The sequence below is a fragment of the Bos indicus x Bos taurus genome, chromosome 4, assembly GCF_003369695.1.
Source record: "Bos indicus x Bos taurus breed Angus x Brahman F1 hybrid chromosome 4, Bos_hybrid_MaternalHap_v2.0, whole genome shotgun sequence".
Lineage (NCBI taxonomy): Eukaryota > Metazoa > Chordata > Mammalia > Artiodactyla > Bovidae > Bos > Bos indicus x Bos taurus.
The window spans coordinates 20,797,630-20,825,094 of NC_040079.1; the positions used below are offsets into that span (position 1 = coordinate 20,797,630).

At 47.7% G+C, this 27,465-nt stretch overlaps 1 protein-coding gene across 2 annotated transcripts in view; it reads left to right on the plus strand.

Annotated features, from left to right (window-relative positions):
- LOC113891175 (solute carrier family 23 member 2-like) overlaps positions 1-27,465 on the plus strand; it is an 85,114-nt gene that overhangs the window by 55,325 nt on the left and 2,324 nt on the right. Inside the window, exons 5-12 of one of the 2 annotated variants that reach the window (XM_027538920.1) lie at positions 3,555-3,736; positions 5,385-5,505; positions 6,594-6,750; positions 7,425-7,678; positions 14,898-15,062; positions 15,442-15,550; positions 16,801-16,896; positions 18,327-21,419. In XM_027538920.1, the coding sequence (XP_027394721.1) occupies positions 3,555-3,736; positions 5,385-5,505; positions 6,594-6,750; positions 7,425-7,678; positions 14,898-15,062; positions 15,442-15,550; positions 16,801-16,896; positions 18,327-18,568 (1,326 nt within the window). In that variant the 3' untranslated portion in view covers positions 18,569-21,419. Of the gene's footprint in view, positions 1-3,554; positions 3,737-5,384; positions 5,506-6,593; positions 6,751-7,424; positions 7,679-14,897; positions 15,063-15,441; positions 15,551-16,800; positions 16,897-18,326; positions 21,420-27,465 lie in introns of those variants that run through there. The other variant, XM_027538921.1, reaches the window with a different exon arrangement.

The following is a 27,465-nucleotide window of genomic DNA, read 5'->3' on the forward strand; positions in this document are numbered from 1 at the left end:
TTCTTATACAAGAATCTCTTGCCTTCGTTCTATCTGAGAAGAAAGGTCCAACAAGTTAATTTGTCTCCTCTCCTGCCCGATCTCTTCTGTTGCTTGAATCCTTCCTGTGTTCTAATGACGTGGCTGCTCTAACACTGTAATAGTCAGAAGCAGTTACCTTGTTCTGAGGACACAGTGCTAGTAGTGAGAGGATGTTTAGGGATGTGGGTCATGCTGAGCTTGCACCGAGCACAGAATCCCAAGCGACAGACATAACCGTGTTTCTTTAGTGAGTTCACTATTCTAGTGTTTCTGAGTCTTCTAAAGCAAGAGTCAGCAAGCTGTGGCTCTTGGACCAAATCTAGCCTGTAATCTGTTTTGTGCTGTGCTCAGTCGTGTCTGACCCTTTGTGACCCCGTGGACTGTAGCCCACCAGGCTCCTCTGTCCATGGGGATTCTCCCGGCAAGAACACTGGAGTGGGTTGCTATGCCCTCCTCCAGGGGATCTTCCCAACCCAGGGATCGAACCCAGTTCTCCTGCATTGCAGGTGGATTCTTTACTGTCTGAGCCACCAGGGAAGCCCAAGAATACTGGAGTGGGTAGCCTACCCCTTGTCCAGGGGCTCTTCCTGACCCAGGAATCAAACTGGGGTTTCCTGCATTGCAAGTGGTTTCTTTACCAGCTGAGTTACCAGGGAAGTTACCCAATCTGTTTTTTACTCCTTACCAATTAAGAATAGTTTTTACATTTTATTTATTTATTATTGGCCACACCATGCTGCTGGGTGTGTGGGATTGAACCTTTGTCCCCTGACATGGAAGGGTGGAGTTGTAACCACTGGACCACCAGGGAAGTCCTGGTTTTTTACATTTTTTAAGTTGTTTAAAATTAAAAAAAGAATATGTGACAGAAACTACATGTGGCCCAGAAAACCTGAAATGTTTACTATCTGACCAGTTACAGAAAAAGTTTGCCAACCCCTGCTCTAATGCACAGGGCCTAGGGTAGAGGTTCTTCTTGTCCAGGTCCAGAACAGTAGCCTCCACTATTTCTTTCCCACATCGCTTCCAAGTGTCTGAGAGTGAGCACAAACCCAGAGTCTTAGCTGTGGTATTTTAGCTCCATCTGCTGGTCCAGGGCTTTTCACCAGTGCTGTAACATGGGAAAGTTTTTGCAAGTTTCAACTTCCTTTCACTGATCAATGGATTGGTTTAATTCACCGAGCTAGCCTATTGGATGGAGAAGGCAATGGCACCCCACTCCAGTACTCTTGCCTGGAAAATCCCATGGACAGAGGAGCCTGGTAGGCTGTAGTCCATGGGGTCGCCAAGAGTCGGACACGACTGAGCGACTTCACTTTCACTTTTCACTTTCATGCATTGGAGAAGGAAATAGCAACCCACTCCAGTGTTCTTGCCTGGAGAATCTTAGGGACGGGGGAGCCTGGTGGGCTGCCATCTATGGAGTCGCACAGAGTCAGACACCACTGAAGCGACTTAGCAGCAGCAGCAGCAGCCTATTGGAATTCAAGGTAGATTTTTCCATGTTTCACTGGGTTATATTTGTTGACACACATCTCAAGTCTTGAAACCACCAATGGTTAGCAGTCCAACTCTACATCACAATAGTAGCCACAAATGAAAGTGAGGCAAATACAGGACCAATAGTCATGTCATTTCTTTCTGGGAGATAAGAAGTAATAGAGAGGACAGGTAAATAGTCATTATGTTGTAAGAAAATGATGGTAGGGAAGAGATGTCGAGCTCAGGTTTCAACACATTAGACCAATTTAAACTTCACCTTCTGGTATTATGGTAGTTTAAAAAAATTTATATACTTGTGTATGCTTATTTATAAGTGAAATGAATGACAGCAATGATACAATGGCTAAGTGGGAGAAATTAGGATTGTTTTGTTACTGTAAGTTATTCATGCGACTCAGGAAGTGGTATAGTGTTATTTGAAAGTGGACTTGAGTTCACTGTAAATGTTTATTGCAAACTCTAGGGCAACCACTAAAAGGAAAACAATGGATAATAGTTATGCTAAGAAAGGAGAGAAAATGGAGTCATATACAAATATCAGTTAAAACCACCAAAGGCAGAAAAAGAGTAGAAGACAAAAAAAGAAATGAAGACCTGGGACAACAAATAGAAAATAGTAATGGATATGGTGGATATTAATCCAACTAGATCAATAATTACTTTGAACATCATTGCTCTAAAGGCACTGATTAAAAGACCAGAGATTGTCAGAGTGGATCAAGAAATAAGACCCCACCGTATGTTGTCCAGATGAAACCTACTTTGATTTCAAAAAATTTTATTGGAGTGGAGTTGATTTACAATGTTGTGTTAGTTTCAGATGCACAGCAAAGTGAATCAGTTATACATACATCCACTCCTTATGTACAGACCATTACAGAGTACTGAGTCGTGTTCCCCATGCTATACAGCAGGCCTTTATTAGTTATCTGTTTTATATATAGTAGTGTGTATATGTCATCCTCAGTCTTCTAATTTCCCCCGCCCCTATCAGGGGATCTCTTATCCCCTGATAACCATAAGTTTGTCTGCTACATCTGTGACTCTATTTCTGTTTTGTAAATAAGTTCATTTATACCCTTTTAAAAAAGATCTATATATAAGTGATATCATATTATATTTGTCTTTCTCTAGAAACCTACTTTAAATATAAAAATACATGTAGATTAAAAGTAAATAGATGGAGAGGAATATACTATATTAACACTAATCAAAAGAAAGCAGGAATCAGACTTCTTTCTTTCTTTTCTGGGAAATCAGACTTCAAAGCAAGGGATAAAAAAGACAGTATAACACCCACATAAGTAAAGTAAAAAAAGAGAAATAAACTCAATGAGTCCCATAGCTCAGGGGTTGGCAAACTACAGCCTATGAGCCAAATCTGGCCGGTTGCCTGTCTTCTGTTTGTTTTTTTGAATGGCCCGCAAGCTAAAAATGGTTTTATATTTTAAATGGTTGGAAAAAATCAAAAGAAGAATATTTCATGACAAGTCCAAATTGTACAAAATACAAATTTCAGGGCCTGCCCATGGAGTTTAATTAGAACATGGGCAAGCTCATTTGTTCCCATCGTGTCTGGAAAAGTTTCGACTGAGCCTGGACAGCCCACAGAACCTCAACAATTCACTCTCTGTCCCCTTTGGCAGCCTCTGAGTCTGAAAGTAGGAAAACAGAGAAAAGTAAAGCAGCAAGACGGTCAATACACTACTGGGTAACACCAGTATTACAAGTCACCAACATTATCACCATGATAACCTTGAAGTCTACTTTCTGAAAAACTTCACATAAGGTGAAAATGTCCAACAGACAGTTGGCAATAGAGGACTGGAGAGAGGAATGAGGTCAGAGCTCGCCTTCCATTGGTTCCCTTAGGGTCCAGCTCTGTCCCCTGCCCTGCCTCTGAAGGTACCACGGATCCCAGTGGCCTGGGCTGGGCCGAGGCCCCGCCCCGCCGCAGGCCCCGCCCCTCTGCAGGCCCCGCCCCGCCGCGGGCCGGCTCTCAGTCGATGAGCCCCACTCTTCCTCTTCAGCTTCAGGGAGCCGTCTTGGTTGCCTCCTGTGTCCAGATGCTGGTGGGCTTCTCAGGCCTCATTGGCTTCCTCATGCGCTTCATCGGCCCCTTGACCATTGCTCCCACAATCTCCCTGATGGCCCTGCCTCTCTTCAATTCCGCGGGTGACGACGCCGGGATCCACTGGGGGATTGCTGCCACGTAAGTACCCTCCTGGGTGGGAGGGCCATTTGAGTTCCCTTTAGAGGAAGGTTACCCAGTTAAAAGAGTGAGTCCTGCATATTGGCAAGCTCAGGTGGTTTACAAGTACTTTCATGAACATTTTTTGTTGTTCAGTGGCCAAGTTGTGTCAGACTCTTCCTGACCACATGGACTGCAACCTGCCAGGCTTCCCTGTATATCTCACCATCTCCTGGAGTTTGCCCAAGGTCATGTCCATTGAATAGATGATGCCATCCAACCATGTCATCCTCTGTTACCCTCTTCTCCTTCTGCCTTCAGTCTTTCCCGTGTCAGGGTCTTTTCCAATGAGTCAGCTGTTCGCATCAGGTGGCCAAAGTACTGGAGCTTCAGCTTCAGCATCAGTCCTTCCAAAGAGTATTCAGGGTAGATTTCCTTTAAGATTGACTGGTTTGATCTTGCTTTCCAAGGGACTCTCAAGAGTCTTCTTCAACACCACAGTTCGAAAGCATCAATTCTTTAGCACTCTGCCTTTTTTATTGTCCAGCTCTCACATCCATACATGACTACGGGAAAGACCATAGCTTGGACTAGATGGACCTTTGTCAGCAAAATGATGTCTTTGCGTTTTAACACACTGTCTAGTTTTGTCATAGCTCTCCTGCCAAGAAGCAATTGTCTTCTAATTTCATGGCTTGCAGTCACCATCTGAAGTGATTTTAGAGCCCAAGAAGAGGAAATCTGTCACTGCTTCCACATTTCCCCCTTCTATTTGCCATGAAGTGATGGGACCAGATGACATGATCTTAATTTTTTTAATATTGAGTTTTAAGCTGACTTTCATTCTCCTCTCTCACCCTCATCAAGAGGCTCTCTAGGTCATGTACTTTATAATACCTTAAAAAGCAGTGAAATGGCAATTTAGAATGTATTATTACTATTTATTTGTTATTAGTCCTCACAGACAATGAGTTCATCACAGGCAGAGTCTAAACATATTTAGTGCAGGGTTCACAGATGGCTGATGCTACCTGTCCCTTGCCTCCTAGGTTTTCACTGAGCAAATATTTGTACACCTCCAGCTCCTGGGAAGGGTACAGAGACATAGCCCAGCTCTCAAGCATTTGGTAGTTTAGCGGAGGGTTAAGACTTGAGCCCAAGTACCTGTGATACCAGGAGACACTGATGAGGGTCCCAGAGTGTCAAGCTTATTCAGGGAATGGGGTGGTGACAGCCAGCTTGTGGGGGATGGAGAGGGCAGGGGAAGAGTGTCAGGAAGGCTTAGGAGTGGGGTGGGGAAGAGGCCCTCAACATTTAAACAGAGCTTTGGAGGAATTTGGCAACAACAGATGGATGTGTTCATTCACATGGGCTTTGACCCTGGCCTCAGTGGCTCCAGTCTGGATCTATGCAGCTGTCATGCTCATTTCTCAGGTCCCAAGGAATAGTAGTCCTCTGCCCACTCCTCCTCTTCAGCCACCGGCAGCCTCTGAAAGGGCCCGCCCACCTGTTCCCAGCTGGCAGGATGCAGAGCAGGGCCTAGATGAGGACCTTCCTAGCGCAGCCCCTACTCCCCAGACCCAGAGGCACATGGTGGCCCAGCTTCCTGGATCCTCGCTCTGGATGAGCCCCAGCTCACCAGGTTGGGTGTGGTTTGTTTCTGTTTCAGGACCATCTTCCTCATCGTGCTGTTTTCTCAGTACCTGAAGAACATCGCAGTGCCCGTGCCCGTTTGTGGACGAGAGAAGAAGTCTCACACCTCTAAGTTCTACCTGTTTCAGATCTTCCCTGTAAGAAGCACTCCCCACCCACTGCCATTCTTAGCTGACTCACTTGGAGAGCGAGGGGCAGCCTCTTGCTCACCCTGATGGGCCTCAAGTCAAATGCTCTCTACCTGCAGTGGCCTTTCCTCCTCGGCCTCCCCTAACTGCTCCTCCCCACCCTGCCCATGGGTGGTGGGAGCATTGGCTTAATGCCCTACAGCTCCTCCCTCAATGCTTCTCTCCTGCGGGAGCAGAGAGCTTGCCCCAGGTTGCCACAGTGGTCAGCAGTGTAGGACAGCTTCCTCATGTTTCCCGGGATGTCCTCAGAGCATGGCCCTGGGGGAGGTAGCCAGAATCACCACTATGGGTGCAAAACGAAGGGCCAAGATGCTTAGGTTCTTTCTCGTTGGTTCCTGGATGATTCAGATGGTGCCTCCTTTTTCAGAGCCTTCTCTGTTGAATTTGTTCCAATCTGTCAAGCAGGCGCAGTTGCCAACCCCATAAAGGTGTTTTCAGGTTTGGTTCACCTATGACCTACATTCTGCATTATAAAAATGATACTTCCATGTAATGATCTCATTGATCCTTCCACAACCCTGTAGGCCAGTGGTTCAGAAGTTCAGTGTGCATAAGATTCACTTGGGAACATTGCTAAAAATACAGATGTCTGGAGTTCTACCACCAGAGATTATAAACCAATACATCTGTGGACCCCACTTTAAGAAATCCTGCTTCAGGCTCTGCAGAGCAATGGCTGAAATTCCATTGTACAGATGAGCAAACTCAGGCTCAAGGAGTTTGAAGCAAGTCATGTGACCAGCAAACAGTAGAAAGGGAGTCAGCTTGCAGTCCTTCTGACCCAGGCCTTGTCTACTATGCTGGACATTTCTGCCTTTACCTGGCATAAGGTCTCCCTTTGGTTTACTGTCTGTGTTCCTTTACTGTGTTACTTATCCCCTGACACACAGATTTCTGTTGTCACTGGGAGGGTTCCTAATCCAACACTTCTTCTTTTGAAGAGCTTTCCTGAATTCTCTCTTTTGCCCAACCTTGCTGGGAGGTGTGGACAGGGGCAGGGAGTGGGACCAGGTGTGAAGGGCACCTCCCTTCCGCAGGTACTGCTGGGGCTCTGCATCTCATGGCTGCTCTGCTTTGTGCTCACAGTCACCGACGCCCTCCCTTCAGCACCCACAGCCTACGGGTACCTGGCCCGCACTGACACCAAAGGCAGCGTCCTGAGCCAGGCTCCGTGGTTTCGCTTGCCTTACCCAGGTAATGAGCAGACTGGGCCCTTGTTGCCTGGGACACACGCTTCCTAGGTCTGTCCATGGGGCTCAGGGCACCAGAGCGGGTGGTGAATAGAGCCAGGGGGTGGGGCGAGAATCTTGTCCAAGGGATCTGACAACAGCCTGTGGTGGGGAAAAGCCCAGAGGAACCCCGACCTCTAGCCAGCATCTGGGGCTCCTCCTGGACTCGGTGGGTCCCTCACAAGGGAGGCTCGGGACTGAATGAGAACATTTCTGGGTTGGAGGTCAAGGCCATCACTTAGGCCTCTTCTGGTCTCCTTTCCCTGCAGTTCTTGGCTCAGGTTGTGTGAATAAGCATGTTTCAGTGGTGATAGGCAGGGGTGGCCTCGGGGGCTAGGGAGCTACAGCCTCCCTGAGTAAGTATCTGGACTTCAGAATGCTTCAGGGCCTTCCTGGGAAGAGGCCGGGTTGCTGGTTCTTTGTGCGCACTGTGACCCCAAGGTCAGGGCATGGGACCCACCCCCAGGGAGGCACGGGTGAGGCAGGGGTTCAAGACAAAGTCTCAGGACAGTTGTGGGGCTGAAAGACGTGTTGCCCAGCTTTTAAAGCCTTCCGGAGAATCCTCTCGGAAAGAAATTATTTGGGATCCAGTAACCTGTTGTCTTCTGGGTTAATATTCCCTCTGCATTGCATTTTCAGGACAGTGGGGCCTCCCCACCGTCAGCCCGGCTGGGGTCTTTGGGATCATCGCAGCGGTGATCTCCTCAATGGTGGAGTCAATAGGCGATTATCATGCCTGTGCCCGCCTGGTGGGGGCACCACCCCCTCCAAAGCACGCCATCAACCGAGGCATCGGCATCGAGGGCCTGGGCTGCCTGCTGGCAGGGGCCTGGGGAACAGGGAATGGCACCACCTCCTACAGCGAGAATGTGGGTGCACTGGGCATCACCAGGGTAAGGCTGCAGACATTGGTCCATGGGTATGTGTGTGTGGCAGGGGTGGGTGGTGGGTGTGCAGGCTAAGTACCTGGATCTGTCATCCATGTCTTAGTCTCTTATTGTTGCTGCAACAAATTACCACAAACATAATGGCTTTCAATAACCCAAATGTATTATCTTACCAATCTGGAGGTCAGAACTCCAACACAGGTCTCACAGGACTACAGTAAAGTTATTAGTGGGGCTGCGTTCCTGCCTGGAGGCTCCAGGGGAGAATCCATCGCCTTGCTTTTTCCATCATCTAGAGGCTCCCCACATCCTTGGCTATGGCCTCTCTCCCCCATCTTAAAGCCAGCAACATTGCATCTCTCTGACCTTTCTTCCCTTGTCATGTCTCCCTTTGACTACACCTGGGAAAGACTATCTGCTTATGTGGGTATGTGTAATTAGATTGGGCCACCTGGGTAATTCAGGATACTCTCTCCATCTCAAAATCCTTAAGTCCCCTTTGCCATGTGAGTTTGGGATCAGGATGTGGACATCTCTGAGGAGCCATTATTCTGCTACTGTTCTGACCTTCTTGGCTTCGGTCACCTGTGCCTGTGTGTCCCAAGGTTGCCGCTCACTCAGCATGGCCTCTGTGATGTTCAGCCCATGCCCCCGTCTTACCTCTCCTCCTTGTAAACTTTGTCCTGTGGATTCACCCAGGGCATCCTTATTGTCTCTGACCTGCACCCCTCACAGTGGATTCTGTCTTCTCTGTGTGCCTGTGGCCCTCCTGTCCTCTTTTCTCCAAGCAGGACCACAGCTTGATCAATCATCTCTCACCTGAACATGGCAGCATCCCTAACTATCTCTTCCCAGGATCTTGCCCATCTCTCATCTAGCTGCCACCTGGCTGCCCAAGGATCTTTCTAGAACCCAATTAAATTAGTTCCTACTTAAAATCTCTTCTGGGCTCCCATTTTCCACAGGAAAGCCCCGTAAGTTCAGCACGAACTCTTCAAGATGGTGCTTTCTAAGAAGGCTTAGAAAAGAATATTATTACGATGTTGCTTTCCTGTCTGCTTCAGTGCAGAGGTGTGGTGTTTCCCAGAACAAGTGAAGTCAGCTTTGGAGAATACAGAGCCCGCTATTCATTTCCCCTCGCTGCATTTTCTGATCGCACCCTCAGACCTATCCACCTCTGTATCTGCATGACCTTGGGCCCACAGTGGGAGCTAAAGACGTGTGAGCAACAGCACAGCCAGCACCCAGCCCTGGAGCAATTGACACCATGAACGCTTGGGTATTTTCCCAAAGTTTCCAAACCCTTAGTGCAAGTGAAAGGAATGTTTTTCCATGTGATGACCACTGACCCACACAGAAATATAACAGGAATGGGCTACATGAGTAAAAGGCAGCAACTATTTTTCCTGCTAAAGGAAGCAAATATCACGCAGAACAGAAAATTATACTCAATAAATGGGACAAAAATTTTTTTGATGTATAATTTCTAAATTAAGGCTGTTTAGAGTAGAAGGAAGGAGGGGGGAAGAAAGGTACATGAGCAGGCTGCAAATCGAGTTGTTCAGTTGCTCAGTTGTATCCTACCCATTGTGACCCCGTGGACTACAGTTCAGTTCAGTCCAGTTGCTCAGTTGTGTCCGAATCTTTGTGACCCCATGGACTGCAGCACGCCAGGCCTCCCTGTCCATCACCAACTCCAAGAGATTACTCAAACTCATGTCCATCGAGTCTGTGATGTCCATTGAGTAGGTGATGCCATCCACACATCTCATCCTCTGTCATCGCCTTCTCCTCCTGCCTTCAATCTTTCCCAACATTGGGGTCTTTTCCAATGAGTCGGTTCTTCCCATCAGGTGGTCAAAATTTTGGAGTTTCAGCTTCAGTATCAGTCCTTCCAGTGAAGATTCAAGACTGATTTCTTTTAAGATTGACTGGTTGGATCTCCTTGCCGTCCAAGGGACTCTCAAGAGTCTTCTCCAACACCACAGTTTAAAAGCATCAGTTCTTTGGCACTCAGCTTTCTGTAGTCCAACTCTCATATCCATATGTGACTACTGGAAAAACCATAGCTTTGACTAGACAGACTTTTGTGGACAAAATAATGTCTCTGCTTTTTAATATGCTATCTAGGTTGGTCATAGATTTTATTCCAAGGTGCAAGCATGTTTTAATTTCATGGCTGCAGTCACCATCTGCAGTGATTTTGGAGTCCAAGAAAATAAAGTCTGCCCTTGTTTCCATTGTTTCCCCATCTATTTGCCATGAAGTGATGGGACCAGATGCCATGATCTTTGTTTTCTGAATGTTAAGTTTTAAGCCAGCTTTTCCACTCTCCTCTTTCACTTTCATCAAGAGGCTCTTTAATTCCTCTTTAATCTCTGCAATAAGGTGGTGTCATCTGCATAACTGAGGTTATTGATATTTCTCCCAACAATCTTGATTCCAGCTTTTGCTTTATCCAGTCTGGCATTTCGCATCATGTGCTCTGCATATATGTTAAGTAAGCAGGGTGACAATATACAGCCTTGATGTACTCCTTTCCCAATTTGGAACTAGTCCATTTTTCCATGTCCAGTTCTAACTGCTGCTTCTTGACCTGCATACCGGTTTCTCAGGAGGAAGGTAAGGTGGTCTGATATTTCTGTCTCTTTAAGAATTTTCCAGTTTGTTGTGATCCACGCAGTCAAAGGCTTTAGCATAGTCAGTGAAGCAGAAGTAAATGTTTTTCTGGGTTTTTCTTGCTTTTTCTGTGATCCAGTGGATGTTGGCAATTTGATTTCTTGTTCCTCTGTCTTTTCTAAATCCAGCTTGTGTATCTGGAAGTTCACGGTTCACATACTGTTGTTGAAACCTGGCATAGAGAATTTTGAGCATTACTTTGCCAGCATGTGAAATGAGTGCAATTGTGCAGTAGTTTGAACATTCTTTGGTTTGCCCTTCTTTGGGATTGGAATGAAAACTGAACTTTTTCACTCCTGTGGCCACTGCTGAGTTTTCCAAATATTGGCATATTGAGTGCAGCACTTTCACAGCTTCATCTTTTAGGATTTGAAATAGCTCAGCTGGAATTCCTTCACCTCCACTAGCTTTGTTCATAGTGATGCTTCCTAAGGCCCACTTGACTTCACACTCCAAGATGGCTGGCTCTACATGAGTGATCACAGCATTGTGGCTATCTGGGCCATTAAATCCCTTTTTGTATACTACTATTACTAAGTCACTTCAGTTGTGTCCCCATAGACGGCAGCCCACAAGGCTCCCCAATCCCTGGGATTCTCCAGGCAAGAACACTGGAGTGGGTTGCCATTTCCTTCTCCAATGCATGAAAGTGAAAAGTCAAAGTGAAGTCGCTCAGTCGTGTCTGACTCTTCACAACCCCATGGACTGCAGCACACTAGGCTCCCGCATTCATGGGATTTTCCAGGCAAGAGTACTGGAGTGGGGTGCCATTGCCTTCTGTGTATTCTGGCCACCTCTTCTTAATATCTTCTGTGTCTATTAGATCCATAGTGTCCTTTATTGTGCCCACCTTTGCACGAAATGTTCCCTTAGTATCTCTAATTTTCTTGAAGGGATCTCTAGTCTCTCCCATTCTTTTGTTTTCCTGTATTGGTTTGCGTTGTTCACTTAGGAAGGCTTTCTTATCTCTCCTTGCTATTCTTTGGAACTCTGCATTCAGATGGGTATATCTTTCCTTTTCTCCTTTGCCTTTCACTAGTTTTTGGTTCTCTCCTAGTTGGTGGGGTGGGAAGTGGGGGACAAGTGGAGGTGTGGGGGAAGGAATTAGGTTGGTCAGAGGCTTCCCATCACTTCTCTAGGGTGTGATGGGATGTCACACCAGCCCAGATGTCAGTCCTGAGACCAAAAGAGACCCAGGGCTGCATGGTAAATTCTGTGATGGTAGGATTTGGGATGACCTGCTGTTCATGAGATCATCAGTGTATCCAAAGGGCGTTGGTTGAACCTGAAAGTTGATTCATTGTGATTAGATTCATGCTTAGTTCCCACAGTTCATTGTTAGGCTTGTAAACAAAACAGAAGTTTCCTTTGATGTGGTAAATTCTTTTTTTTTTTTTGATAGGCAAGAAGTAGCTTTATTAATATAGGATAACTTTAAGAGCTGCCGTGGGCAGGTGAGGGAGGCCTGCTGATGTGGTAAATTCTTATCACATGTTTTCTTATAAAGTCAGTTAAATAAATTGTGCTCATGGTCTTCTCAAGGCAAGAATACTGAAGTGGTTTGCCATGCCCTTCTCCAGTGGACCATGTTTTGTTAGGCCCTGAATAGCGGGGGCATGCCCTTCACACTCCATGTGGCCAGAGGACGGGACTCGTGCCCTGGTTGTGCCACTGCTGGTCCTCGCTGGGCGTGTCAACCTGCACCAGCCACCAGGTGGCAGTCAGTGGTCAATGCGCTCTTAAGCTGGGAAGAGAAATAAGCAAAGGTGAAATCTGCTACTCTATCACTGCATTAACAGACTTCAAGTTGTTGACATTGGAGTATCTTAAAATTTTTAAATATTGTGGTAGAAGACACATAACATAAAATCTACCATCTTAATATTTTTGAAGTGTACAGTTCAGTACTATTAAGTGTATCCACCCACAATGCTGTGCAACAGATCTCCAGAGCTTTTTATTCCTACAAAACAAACTACCCTGGAGTATCATTTTAATGTTTTTGTTCGTTTCTTTGTTTTTTTTTTTTTTACATTTTGGCTGGGCCACATGGCATGTGGGATGTTCCTTCCATGACCAGGGATGAAGCTTGCACCCTGGGAAGCCCTGTCAAACATTGCCTGTATATGCATGGACTTATTTGTGGGCTCTCAATTCTGTCCCCTTGGTGTATGTGTCTGTTTTTACGCGAGCACCATACTGTTTTGATTACTATAGTTTTTTAGTATAGTTTGAAATCAGGAATTGAGATGCCTCCAGCTTTATTTTTCTTTTTCAGGATTGCTTTATATATTTGGCATGTCTTGTGTTTACATAAGCATTTTAGGGGCTTCCCTGGTGGTTCAGATGATAAAGAATCCCCCTGCAATGCAGGAGATCTGGCTTTGATCCCTGGGTTGGGAAGATCCCCTGGAGAAGGGAATGGCTACCCACTCCAGTAGTCTTGCCTGGAGAATTCCATGGAAAGAGGGTCCTGGTGGGCTACAGTCCATGGGGTTGCAAAGAGTGGACACAACTGAACAACTGACACTATACTACTATATGTAAGCATTTAGGATTTTTTTTCTATTCCTGTGGAAATGCTGTTGAAAATTTGATAGGGATTGCATTGAATCCATAGATGGCTTCAGTAATATGGACAGTTAGCAATACTAACTCTTCAAGTCATGACATAATATACCTTTGCATTTATTTGTGTCTTCTTCATTTTCTTTCCTCAAAGTCTTATAGTTTCCACCTCCTTGTTTAAATTCATCTTTAAATATTTTATTGTTTTTGATGCTATTATGAACGGGTATGTTTTATTTCTTTTTCAGATGTTTTATTATTAGTGTGGAATGTGGCATTTCTGTACATTGATTTTCTATCCTGTAACTTTACTGAATTCACTGATTAGTTCTTACAATTTCTTAGTGGAGTCTTAGGATTTTCCGCATATGAGATCATATCATCTGCAAATAAAGATAATTATACTCCTACCTTTTTTATTTGGATGCCTTTTATTTCTTTATGTTACCTGGTTCCTATGGCTGTGGACTTCCAGTAATGTGTGGAATAGGAGTGGTGAGGTTGTCACCCTAGTCTTGGTTCTGATCTGATCATAGAAGAAAAATTTCCCACCTTTCAGCCTTGAGCATAGTGTGAGTTGTGGGCTTTTTATATTTGCCTTTAGCTACATTCTTTCTATATTTGACTTGTTGAAAGTCTTTTTTTAATCAAGAAAGGATGTTCCATTCTGTCCAGTGCTTTTTCTGCATCTGTTGAGATGATCATATATTTTTATCTTTCATTCTATTAATGTGGTGTATCACATTTACTGATTTGCATATGTCCAGACATACTGGCATCCCAGAGATAAATCCCACTTGATCATGGTGTATGATCCTTTTAATGTGCTGTTAAATTTGGTCTGCTAATATTTTGTTGATAGTTTTTGTATCTATATTCATCAAAGATATTGGTCTGTACAGTTGACCCTAGAACAATATGGGAAATGGGGTGGGATTAGGTGCACCAACCCTCCTCACAGCCAATAACCCTTGCATAACTTATAGTTGGATCTTTATACATGTGGTCCCTCCATATCCGTGGTTGCATCATATCTGTGCTTCCATCATATCCGTGGTTCCACATTCACAGATTCAGCCAACCATGGATTATTTAGTGCTGCCGTGTTTACTGTTGAAAAATATCTGCGTGTAAAGGAACCTGCTGCTACTGCTACGTCGCTTCAGTCGTGTCCAACTCTGTGCTTCCCCATAGACGGCAGCCCACCAGGCTCTCCCTTCCCTGGGATTTTCCAGGCAAGAACACTGGAGTGGGTTGCCATTTCCTTCTCCAATGCATGAAAGTGAAAAGTGAAAGGGAAGTCACTCAGTCGTGTCTGACTCTTGGCGACCCCATGGACTGCAGCCTACCAGGCTCCTCCGTCCATGGGATTTTCCAGGCAAGAGTACTGGAGTGGGTTGCCATTGCCTTCTCCAGTAAAGGAACCTACACAGTTCCAAATCATTTTTCAAGTTACACCTGTACTTTCTTTGCTTGTAATGTCCTTATCTGGCTTTGGTACTGCCAGGGTAATGCTGGCCTCCTATAATAAGCTTGTGAAGTAAGTATTATTAATTCCACCTGGTAAATTTGAAGGCTGATATTTGGAGAGGTTAGATAACATGTGTAAAGCTGCACAGCTAGTTAGAGGCAGAGTTGGTACTGGCTCTCAAACTCCATTCTTAAGCATTGGGCCACTCCTTCCCAAAAGAGACTTCTTGCCACTTCTTCACAAAAAGCTGCCCAGAGAAGGAGCACTGGAGTCAGGACTTGAAGATAGGTATGAGAGCAGCAGAGAGGAGAGGTGAGGGCAGAGGCTGGGACCCAAGATCACACCCTCATCCTTTCCCTAGCCCCATGAGAAGTAGAGGGGGCTCCTCCTGCAGGTCCCCTGGAGCTGTTGTGTGTGATCCCCCAGGAAGAGTGCAGAGGTCTCCAGGGCATGTGGCCTGGTTGGAGCTCAGCCACCATCTGTATCCCTTCTCCCCGCGTGCTGCAGGTAGGAAGCAGGATGGTGATTGTCGCTGCAGGCTGCGTGCTGCTCCTGATGGGCGTATTTGGGAAGATCGGGGCTGCATTTGCCACCATCCCGACACCCGTGATCGGAGGCATGTTCCTGGTGATGTTCGGGGTCATCACTGCCGTGGGGATTTCCAATCTCCAGGTGAGGCAAGGCACCCTTGGAAAAGCAGAAGCATTGCATCTCCTGAGAGGAGCCCATGGGGATGGAGATGAATGGAACAGCCCGGGGACAAGGGAGAAGGGCATCCTCTAGTCCCAGCAAATGCACCGGCCCCAAATGGAGGGAAGAAGTAACCAGGGACATCCAAACTTCTGAAAAACAAAATTGGATCCGTTTGTATCGAATTATCCAAACCCCTCAGCTCTCAGGGTCAAGGGGGAGTTGGGACTTGACCCAGAGCCTGTGCCCTCTGAATCCAACCTCCCCCTCCAGCCTCCAGTGATGGGCGAACAGGGGGCACTTTAGAGGGGTGCTTGGTGTTCAGTATAGGTGCTGATGGCTCCGGGCCTCTCTCTTGCAGTACGTGGACTTGAACTCATCCAGAAACCTCTTCATCTTCGGCTTCTCCATCTTCTGTGGGCTTGCCATTCCCAACTGGGTGAACAAGAACCCAGAGAGGCTCCGCACAGGTGATTCTCCATCCTCTAGACTTGTGACCATTCCAGGAGCAGAGCCAGTGGGGCCCTTGGTTCCTGGCAATTCCTGTCACTTCTTTTAAATTAACTATAGTCACCATGTTGTACATTACATCGCCATTACTTATTTCCAGTTTTGTTGAGATACAACTGGCATACATCACTGTATGATTCCAGGTATACAGCATAAAGTTTTGATGTACATCCATTGTGAAATGATTACCAAAATAAGTCTAGTTAACACCCATCATCTCACATGGATACAATAAAAAGAAGTGGGGGAAAAAAGAAAAACATTTCTCCTTGTAGTGAGAACTCTTAGGGTTTATTCTGTTAAGAACTGTATGGTTAACATACAGCAGCATTAACCATAGTTTTCATGTTGTACATTACACTGCTCATCCTTATCTCATAACCGGAAGTGTGTACCTTTTGATCACCTTCCTCCAGCACCTCCTTCTTCTCCCACTTCCCGCTTCTGGTAACTGCAAATCTGATCTCTTTTTCTATGAGTTTTTATCATTTTTTTAAGAGTCTACATATAATAAGTGAGATCATACATATTTGTTTTTCTCTCTCTGATTTATTTCACAGCACAGTGCCCTCAAGGTCTATCCATGTTGTGTAAATAGCGCCATTGCATTCTTTTCCTTATGGCTGGATAATATCCATTGTAAACATACACATTTTCTTTAGTTGCTCATCCACTGATGAACACTTAGGTTGTTTCGATATCTTGGCTGTTGTAAATAATGCTACTGTGAATGTGGCTGTGCATGTGTCTTGTTGAGTTGGTGTTTTCATTTTCTTTGAATAAATACCCAGAAGTGGAATTGCTGGGTCATATGGATGGACAGGGAGGCCTGGCGTGCTGCATTTCATGGGGTTGCAAAGAGTCGGACACGACTGAGTGACTGAACTGAATGGTAGTTCTGTTTTAATTTCTTAAGGAACTCCATGCTGTTTTCCATACGGCTGCACTAATTTACAGGCCCATCAATGATGCATAAGGGTTTCTATTTTTCCACACCCTTGCCAACACTTCTCAGTTCTTTTTGGGAAAAGCCATCCTCACAGGTGTGAGATGAATGTCTCACTGTGGTTTTGATTTGCATTTCCCTGCTGTCAGTGATGCTGAACACCTTTCATGTACTCGTTGGTCATCTGGACATCTTCTTTGGCAAAGTCTCTGTCAAGATCCTCTGCCCATTTTGTAATCCCTGTCACTTTTGTCTCCACTGTAGGGATTCTTCAGCTGGACCAAGTCATCCAGGTGCTGCTGACCACGGGCATGTTTGTTGGTGGATTTCTGGGATTTCTGTTGGACAACACCATCCCTGGTAGGGCTCATCTCTGCCCTGTAAGCTGGCAGTTTGGGTAGACAGTCAGCATTAGGGCCAGCCGTGTTGCTTCCCTAGCCCTGGTTCCCATGTGAGGCTGGCCACAGCATACCCTGAGCAGGTCCAGGGTCTGGGTGGGGTGATTTAAAGTCCCTGTCTACAAATATAGTCACATTCTGAGGAACGTGAGGAGTTAGGCCTTCGACATATGATTTTGGGGGTGGGTGGGTGAGCACAGTTCAGCCCATAAAAGGACCACAAGGTGGGAAACATACCAGAAGCAAAGCGCAAAAGGCACAGCCCCAGCTCTCTTAGAGCCTGCAGTCTAGCTGGGGAGGGAGAGAACACAGTATAGATTCATATCCCAACCAAAGCCATAGCTGGTGTGCTGTGCTCCAGGTGCTCTGTACTGAGCGTACAGAGAGCAGCAGGACATGCCCGGCCTTCTGGAGCCTCACAGGCTTGTAGGAAAGGGAGACACAATCACAGACCCTTACACTACAGGGCACTGAGTGTGACGGTGAGCACACCAAACCCATCAGTGCTGAGGATGTGTCCGGGGAAGGGTGCAGAGTTGTCCTCACTGGTGGCTTTTCATACTCCCTTCTTGGTCCTCCGACAGTTTCTTGAAAGGACCTCTGTATGTAGTAACTCCTGCTTATTCTGATATTCTGTTTTCCACATTTCTTCTCTCCACCAAACATAAAAGACACATGCATTCCAGAAACATTGAAACATAGAAAGGTCCACCCTGGAAGAGGAAGAAAGAACAGTGGTTCACAGAAGGTCGTACCCTAGAGCTCAGAAACTCCTGGTGATGAGCTGAGTTGTTGCTGTTGTTTAGTCACTCAGTTACCTATGACTCTTTGTGACTCCATGGACTGCATCACGCCAGAACTCCCTGTCCATTACCAACTCCCAGAGCTTACTCAAACTCATGTCCATTGAGTAGGTGATGCCATCCACACATCTCATCCTCTGTCGTCCCCTTCTCCTCCTGCCTTCAATCTTTCCCAGCATCAGGGTCTTTTCCAGTGAGTCAGCTCTTCTCATCAGGTGGCCAAAGTATTGTAGCTTCAGCTTCAGCATCAGTTCTTGTAATGAATGTTCAGGGTTGTTTTCCTTTAGGATGGACTGGTTGGATCTCCTTGCTGTCCAAGGGACTCCCAAGAGTCTTCTCCAGCACTATAGCTCTAAAGCGGCAGTTCTTTGGCGCTCAAGCCTTCTTTATGGTCCAACTCTCACATCCATTGAGTTGAGTTGGGTGGAGTTTAGCTGAGCTGATTCTTGGGGTGGGCTGGGAGGAGGAGAAGGAGGAGCTGCCGGCAGGACCAGGGCATTGCGAACTGGTCTCTCCAGAGGCTCCTCCTGCCCAGGTCCGCCAGCTCCTTTGGGGCCCAGTCCTGACCTCGCTCGCTGTTTCCTATTAGGAAGTCTGGAGGAGAGAGGCCTTCTGGCATGGAATCAAGTCCAGGAGGAGTCTGAGGAGAGTACGAAGGCCTTGGAGGTCTACGACCTCCCCTGGGGGATCAGCACCAGGTTCTGCACATCCTCCTGTGCCCAGTACCTCCCCTTCTGGCCCAGGGAAGGTGAAGCGGGAGTGCGCCAGCTCTCGCTCTGCCCCTGGGACTCAGAAGAGGGGCCCCGGAGGGCCACAGACACCCGGCTGTGAGAAGGCTCCTTCTGCACCGCCCCCACCCAGTGTGCTCCTCACCCCACCCACTATGGGAGGTACCCTGTCGACCTGAGCGTCTCTGCACCCCACACATGATGGCAGAGTTAGATAAGTGTTAGATTAAGGCCAGGGCAAGTGTGCTGTGACCCCCGTCAGCGAGTCAGCGAGGTCTAGCCTCAAGCTACATCCTTACCGTGCTCAGCCCTCCGATCTCCAGGGTAAACCAGGGCAAATCAGGGCAAACAAGGGCAGCCCGGTGTCCACGAAGAAAGCCTCGAGGCAGTATTTTGATGCGTTGGGAGGCAGAGGCTTTGGGTGGGGTAGGGAACAGAGATGGGGCTGTTAGCTGAAAGATGACAGTAACATTTCTCTTCCTCCGAAAAGAAGTAGGAGGCCTCCTGACCCCTCCCATCCAGGTTCCTCCCATCCAGATTCCTCCCAATCAGGCCCCTTCCTTCCAGGCCCCTGCCACTGGGAAACGCTGAGCTTGTGCTAAGTCATTTCAGTCGTGTCCGACTCTGTGCAACCCTATGGACTGTAGACCACCAGGCTCCTCTGTCCATGGGACTCTCCAGGCAAGAATACTGGGGTGGGTTGCCATTTCCTCCCCCAGGGGATCTTTGCCCCCTGGGATGGAACCCACCTCTCTTACCTCCCCTGCTTTGACAGGCAGGTTCTTTACCACTAGTGCCACCTGGGAAGCCCCTGTAGACACTGAAGGGTGTGCAAAGCTACAGTCCCTGCATATGCCCAGTGCTAGTCCTTGGAGTCAGACTGCATCACAGGATGGTATGGTGAGGCAGTGAGCACTGGGGGTGCGGGTCAGATGCACCAGGTTTGGACCCTAAGACTTAACCTGCACTTCAGGTTCTCACAGGGACATGAAAGAGCCAAAGCCTTGGAAAGGCCTTCAGTGGAGTGGAGCCACTGTTGTCATGATTTATAAACTGTAAGAGCCAGGTGAACCTGCTGTCTCTGCATCCTCAATGGATTAGTCAGGATTCTCTAGAGACAGAGCCAATACGGGGGGTGTGTACATACATACATATCTGTGCCTATACATATATGTCTACAGATATATATATATATATATATATATATATATATATATATATGTACACACACACACATATGGGGAAGGCAGATGGAGAGATTGACTTCAGGATTGGGTTCAGGTGATTGTGGAGGCTGACAAGTCTGAAGTCTGCAGGGCAGGCCATGCAGGCTGGAATGAATTGCAGCTGGAATCTGAAGGCAGTCACTGGAAGAATTCCCTCTTCCTGAGGGAGGTTAGGGCTTCTCTGAGAGCTCAGTTGGTAAAGAATCTGCCTGCAATTCAGGAGACCCTGGTTCGATTCCTGGGTTGGGAAGCTCTGCTGGAGAAGGGATAGACTACCCACTCCAGTATTCTTGGACTTCCTTTGTGGCTCAGCTGGTAAAGAATCTGCTTGCAATATGGGAGACCTGGGTTCGATCCCTGGGTTGGGATGATCCAAGGTGAAAGGCTCCAGTATTCTGGCCTGGAGAATTCCGGGCCATGGGGTAGCAGGTGCAGTCTATTCGGTCCTTCAACTTATTGGATGAGGCCCACCCACACTATGGAGGGTAATCTGCTTTACTCAAAGTCTGCTGATTTAAATGTTAATATCTTCTAAAAACACACACACACACACACCTAAAACCTTTAGAGAAATATCTATAAAAATGTTTGACCAAGTACCTGGGTACCATGGCCTTGCCAAGCTGACATGTAATAATAACCGACACCCCCAGTACACACCCCAAGGGCACTGATGCATTCTGCCCAGCAGCCTCAGCAAAAAGCATTGTGAGCACTGTGGGACCTGACATGGACTTCATTCAGGAGTCTTTATTGTCAGAAGAAGCAGATATAGGTGATTCTGCCTTGGTGTCCTGGAGCACAAGATTGAGGTCAGCATTGCTCCTGGGCTTTTAGAGCTTGCAGGATGTGGGGTGGACGCCAGAGCTCTCTAAAACTCATCAACACAATGCCCTGAAGCAGGTGTGCTGCAAGTACCCAGTGTCATGGGACAGATCCTGGCCGTCCTGCTTTTGAAAGACTCACGGCCTGGTCCTCGGGTGCATCTGGTACCCCGTGAAGAGGAGCACAGCGGGAGCATGTGTGTGCCCTGCAGAAGGCCAGCACCTCATTCAAAACAACCCTGAAAGACCGACACACAACCACACTATTCTTAAATACTTTATAACAACCAGAAACTACAACCATCGGGGCAGCCCACTCCAAAACGCCAAGGCAGGGGCCACTTGGGCTGCCAGAACACAAAGCCGGAGACCACCAGCCTCCTCCATCCCCTCCTGCTTCCAGCCCTCCCACATCACAGATCTTCATCATCAAACATCTCCGTGCACCTGAACGTTATCATCTCATCGTTGACAGGAAGGTCCGGTTCTTTCAAAACAGCAGTAGAAGAGTATTCCAGTTTTATCTGAGGGCTCCAGGCCTCAGGCGGGGGAGATGGCCCCACCATCTGAGGCATGCCTCCTCCCTCTGCTTCTCCCCCACATCTCTTCAGCGGTATCTTCTCCTCCAGCTTCCAGCCAGGAAGTTACGAGCAATGAGGGGCAGGGAGTCCATTTCCATTTCACTCAAGTCTGTACTCTACCGTCCCCAGAGGAGCTTCTCCTGGATACAGTAGAACTGGCTTCTCTCCTCTCCTGGGGATTTCTAAGAACCCATGAGCGAGACAGGGGCAATCTTAAAGCTTTATCCAAATGCCCTCAACAGAGGATGATGAATTATACCACGATGCACCCACCCATGGAATACTCTGCAGCTGCTTCCAATAAAAAGAATGGGCTCCTTCTCTGTGGGACACATGATTTCCAAAGAGCGCGGTCCAGAGCAGTGTGTATGGTGGGCTACCATTTGTGTCTGATGTGTGTGTGCTCAGTTGTGTCTGACTCTTTGCGATTCCATGGACTGTAGCCTGCTAGACTTCTCTGTCCCTGGGATTTTCCAGGCAAGAATATTGGAGTGGGTTGCTATTTCTTTCTCCAGGAGATCTTCCCAACCCAGGGGTCAAACCTGGGTCTCCTGCATTGCAGGCAGATTCTTTACCACTAGCGCCAACTGGGAATACCATTTGTATTTGATAGATTATATAAGGAGCTGGAGAATATTTCTGGATGACTGAATAAGAAACTGGTCATGACCATTGCCTTTGGGGGAGGGAATGCAATAGGAACAAGGAACACCGTTCATGGGTTAGCTATTTGGGGACCATTTTGAAAAGAAACAGCATTATGTTAATTTAGCAAGTGTTTCTCATTCCCTTAACGATGACATCAGCTAACCTGATTCCCCTTTACCTCTTCCCCTAAAGAGGAACATTCCTGGGTTTGTGTTCTTCCTGCATATCCCACCCCAGCAGAAAATCACCCCTGTAGTTTGTTAGCGCTTCTCATTAGGGGTTGATTCCCTTGAGCCTTGGGAAGCACCCCTAATCCAGCCAACTATCTCATGGATGTGGGGCCAGTTTGGGGGTGATTCTGAGAATGAAGCTCCAGAGAATGGTCCTCATCTGCTGTGCCCTCCTGATTGGGGTGGGCACATCAGAGCCAGAGTATCCAAGAGAGGGAAGAACTGGTCAAAGGAAAATCACTGGACCCCTTGTTTAGGGTGAGAATGGTGGCAAAGGTTGAGAAAAGGGGGAGCTGGAATGTGGAGGATGCCCTGAGGCCAAACATCAGGGGAGGGAGCCACACACTGGAGTCTTTCACAGAGTGCCTGAATGTCATTCCAAACGTTCTGCTTCCTTCAGTCAGTTCAGTTCAGTCGCTCAGTCGTGTCCAACTCTTTGCGACCCCATGAACTACAGCACGCCAGGCCTTCCTGTCCATCACCGGCTCCCGGAGTTCACCCAAACTCATGTCCATTGAGTCGGTGATGCCATCCAACCATCTCTAAGCCCCTGCACACGATGATGAGGGACTCTTTAGCTGCAGATCTGTGAAATCGCTAGGCTGCTAAGAGGTGTCTGCTGGGACTGGGTGCTGAAGTGTGTTGAGTAGCATTTCCCCCAGTTCATGCCCACCTGGAGCCTATTTGAAACTAGAGTCTGTGCAGATGTGATTAACTAAGGCTGTAAGCTGAAGTCATGCTGGATTTGGGGTGTGCCCTTGATCCAAACTATAGGTGTCCTTACAAGATGAGAGGGACACAGAGATCACAGAAGACGGAGGCAGCGATGCAGCTACAAGTGCAGGATCTCCGGCACTGCTGGGAGCACCGGGAGCTGGGAAAAGGCAGGAGAAATTCTCCCCTAGAGCTTTCAGGGGGAGCACGGCAGATCAACACCAAAACTGGGCCTGGGAGAATAAATTTTTGTTGTTTTAAGCCCCTGAGTTTGTGGTAATTTGTTACATGAGTCCTAGGAAACCAATACAGGCACTGGGATGAATGGGGAAGAGAATGCAGTTGCCCTCTTTACACACCCTATACCAAGGCCTGAGGCCTCCCACATGAGGACACTCTTGGGCAGCTTGTTCAAGACACAGATTCCCGGGGCCACATCTCACAATACTGAATGGAAATCTTGAGTGCGGGGACGTCAGGAATCTGCATTCCAATGAGCTCCCAAGGTGAGTCAAGTCTGAGCGCCTCTGCTTTACATGAGCTCCAGTCCTGCCAGTTCTTTCTTTCCTGCTCTGTGTAAGTAACAAAGTGGGGAAAACAAAGACTGTCCCATCCATCTGCTCTCAAAGCCTTGGTAAAGTGACCTGACTTCACTGTGCCCAGAGCAAGGGACTCAGTGGTCAGGGCTGGCAGCCAAGGGTTGGTGGGGGGTGCAGAGAGCAAACTGCAGGAAACGGCCTTGGCTCCAAGTGGTCTCAGCAGAGGAAAGGGAAGGGTAAGCAGGAAAAGGGCCACACTGAAAAGCTGCCCTGATTATTTTTGGACTTTTCATCACTATCACGTACCTTTTAAAATAAACAGCTATATTTTTGCTAAATCAGTGGCAAAATCCATGGCTCTGAATCTGAAAGGGGCTGTCTCCTTGGCAAGTCATGAATAACCCCCTCCTTCCCATGGAAACTTCCAGGAATGAACCTTCTACCCAAGACCCCCACATGCATGTCACGGTGGGCTGCACAGTCAGCTTTTTGGAAGCAGAAATTAATATCCTTCAAAAGCCGACAGCAAATATTACCCCAGTGTCTCAGAAAGTGATGAACTAGTTCAGCCTCTCAAAAGGCATCGAGAAATCACACATGTAGGAATGCCTGCCAAGGGCCAGGCCTCTGAGGTCTGGTTCCTGCCTCGAGGCTCCCAGGCTCGGATGTGCCCTGAAGAGCATCCCCCTGCCTCTTCCCTGGACATCCGCCTTCCACAAGATGAACTAGACTAAAGTCAACTATCCATGGAAGAACGTTCCCCCGTGGTGTGAACTGGGGGAGCTGCAGCCAGTGCTCCCCTCCAGAGCCCACCATCTGAGGGGAGGCGAGCCAAGGCCTGACTGCACCCTGCTCCATCCTACCTGTTTGACTTGAGTGTCAACACAGCAAAAGTCTTTGAAAAAATCGACGATCTGCATGTACAGCTGAAACTTGTCCTCCGGATTTTTTGAGTTTTAGACAGCCAGCCTGGAACTATCAGCAGAAAGGAGGAAGAAACAGCCGTTAGAATCCTAACTTTTTACCTCTGCTTTGTTGTTGCTGTTCAGTCACTAAGTCGTATCTGACTCTTTGGGACCCCATGGACTGCAGCATGCCAGGCTTCGCTGTCATTCACCATCTCACGGAGTTTGCTCAAATGCATGTCCATTCATTCGGTGATGCCATCTAACCATCTCATCCTCTTGTTGCCCGCTTCTCATCCTGCCCTCAATCTCCACCTCTGCTTGCACCATCTAAAAATATCTGGATTACAATGAGAACCACTTTGAAGCACGCAGCTGGACCCTCCAGAAGGTGGCCCAGGGCCTTCTGTGGAAGGTTTGCACAGCCCCAGTTCCAGCATCATGTCTAGAAGCTGCTGGGGAAGCAAGACTACAGGGAGGCTGGCCCATGGGTCCTAGTTCAGTGTTCTGAGCTGTGTCCTGGGGAACAAGGAGCAAGATTTCCTCTCCACCCAAAGTCAGGCTCTGCTCCCACCCGTGACCTCCCAGGCTCAGGAAACACAGGGCATGATCGAGGTCAGTCCCTTGACATGCCTCTGGCTCAGGAGGTCTAAAGTGAAACGCCAGCCCTGGCACAGAGGCTTCCCTGAAGATTCTTTTCCTGCTGTTTCCTGGAACAAGGGGAGAAGCCTACCAACAGGACTATGAATCAGGCCAGACAGCTTGTGGTGCTTTGACCTCACTTCCTGCTGGAATGAGGCCTCACAGTCAGCTTGGGAACCCTGGCAGCAACCCTCTGCCTTTTCTAGGGAAAGACAAAAAAAAAAATTTTTTTTTTTCCTGATTGGTTGTTTTCTGTTCCACCAGCAGGGTGAGTAGTTAACAAAATTATTTGCCAAGTACACTTTGGCCACTTTTCAAAGAAATTGTTTACATAGCCCAAGCCCAACAAAGAGACAGCAATGTCTGTCTCCAGCCGGTTTCCGCAAAATCAAACTTAACACAGCCGGGAAGAGTCACCACGGAAAATCGCTTTGAGATTTTGGGCAAGTCTGGCTGGGCTGGGCTGGGGGAGGGGGGTGGCAGCTAAGTCGCTGACCTCTCATCTGCCTGCAGGCCCCCAGGGCTCTGGGCTGGAGCCACAGGCCTCAGAAAAAATGAAGATGTTCTTTGGGATCATGAGAACATGAATGTCACCTCATTCCCAAGGCAGAAAGCTACATGTTCTTGCTTCTTAAAGAAAAAAAAAAAAAATGTTATTTATTTGGCTGTGTGGGTCTTACTAGCAGCACGCAGGATCTAGTTCCCTGACCAGGGATCAAAACCGGCCCTCTGCTTAGAGAGTGTCGGGTCTTAATCACTGGTCACCTCTTTTTAACCAGGTATCTGAGGGGGCTGTGCCTTTAGGCTGTAAGACCACAGCTTTTCAAAGTAGCAAGGACATTTTAGTCCTAAACTCTCTCTTTCTGAGAAAACACAACTGTTTTTTATGTGTGTGTGTGTGTTTAAAAAAAACCAAGCTACTTCTTGTTTTAAAATCTCCCCAGATGCTCTTCCGACTTCAGGGGGTCATCCCTCCTTCTACATCCTTCCCATCAGCACTGTAAAAACAGCTTCTCCCCTTGTGCAGTTCAGAGACTCTGTCACTCACCCCAAGGCTCAGGCATGGGGCCTGTTTCCATGTTGGCCCAGACTCTCTCTGTCCACCTCTTAAACCAGACTGACTGTTGTAACCCACCCACGGCCACCTCACCCCAGGAGACAGTGCAAATCACTAGAGTTGACAACTCACTGATGTATCTCAGCCCTGGGTCACAACAGAAGAATTGTCTCTGCTGAAGAAGCCCCAGAGAAGATCCTCCCCAGGGCAATGGCACAATCCTAGGACCAGCCTTTTCTGAATCACAGGAAAAAGTGGATTTCCAAGAACTTCCACTGAATTATGCTCCCCTCTGAGAGGCTGCAAGGGAGAGGGTCCTAAACACCCCAACAGGGACACCCACACACAGTCTCATACCCCTCCTCACCTGGGGCTAGATGTGCCTGGAGCTTCACTTTTGTCCAGGAAACTTGCCACATCGAAGGCTTCTTCAAAAAGGATCTGAAAGAAACCACAAAACTTCACGTGTCAGAAATCGCCACACTCTGATGTTTGCTCTGGGCTGCCGAGGGATAGAAAGGCTCCCTACCTTTTGTCCCCAAAGGGGTGCATGTTAAAGCTGAGTCCCAAACCCAGGGTCTCTGCTTGGTGACCTTTACAGGGGATGAATATTAAGTTCTTGACCACCCAGAAAAAACTGCCAACCTCAGAGAGTGGCTGAGAGATGGGGAAGCACTGGGGACCATGGTCTTCTCTTTCTAAAGAGGGTGGGAGCTTAGGAGGGAGAGGTAACAGCCAGAGGTGAGCCTCTGTTTACACAGGAAAGGGCTCATCTACACCGCCCAAGGGACAGACTGAGCCCAGCATCCACAATCTAGCAGTTTCATTCTAGGGGAACAGAGGTTCAGGGGCTCGGGGGTTAGGTTGCAGAGAGCCCACTCCCAGGGTGGATATGCCACAGTCAACCCGCTCCCTCCCACGTCCCTGCCCCAACCTCACTCCACCTTGGGAGTCCCTTGCAGTCACACCAGTCACTTGGGGTGCTTGTTAAAAACAGATTCTGAGCCATCCCCTCAAAGACTCAGATTCAGTGGGTCTAGAGTATTAGCCAAGCACCTGCCTTTCAACTAAACTCCACTTAAGTAGTCTGGAGGGTCAACAATAACTAGAGACCAAAGGGCCGAGATTTGGGAAAAAAAAAAAAATCTGTGATAAAGGATGCAATCCTTAGAGCAGGAACTAGGCATCCTGGATAGGTCCTCCCACACACTGGGCTCGTCTGTGTATTGGAAGGACTGGATGAGGCGACAGTAGTTTTCCATGCCTGGGTCCTGATGTCTAGGAAGTCTCCCAGAGAATGGGCCATCCTGGGCTGTCCACTGGATCATAGAAAAAGCTAAAGAATTCCGGAAAAGCATCTGCTTCATTGACTACTTCAAAGATAAAGTCTTTGACTGTGTAGATCACAACAAACTGGAAAATTCTTAGAGATGGGAATACCAGACCACCTTACCTGCCTCCTGAGAAACCTGTATGCAGGTCAAGAAGCAACAGTCGGAACTGGACATGGAACAATGGACTGGTTCCAAATTGGGAGAGGAGTACGTCAAGGCTGCATACTGTCACCCTGCTTATTTAACTTACATGCAGAGTACGTGTGAAATCCCGGGCTGGATGAAGCACAAGCTGGAATC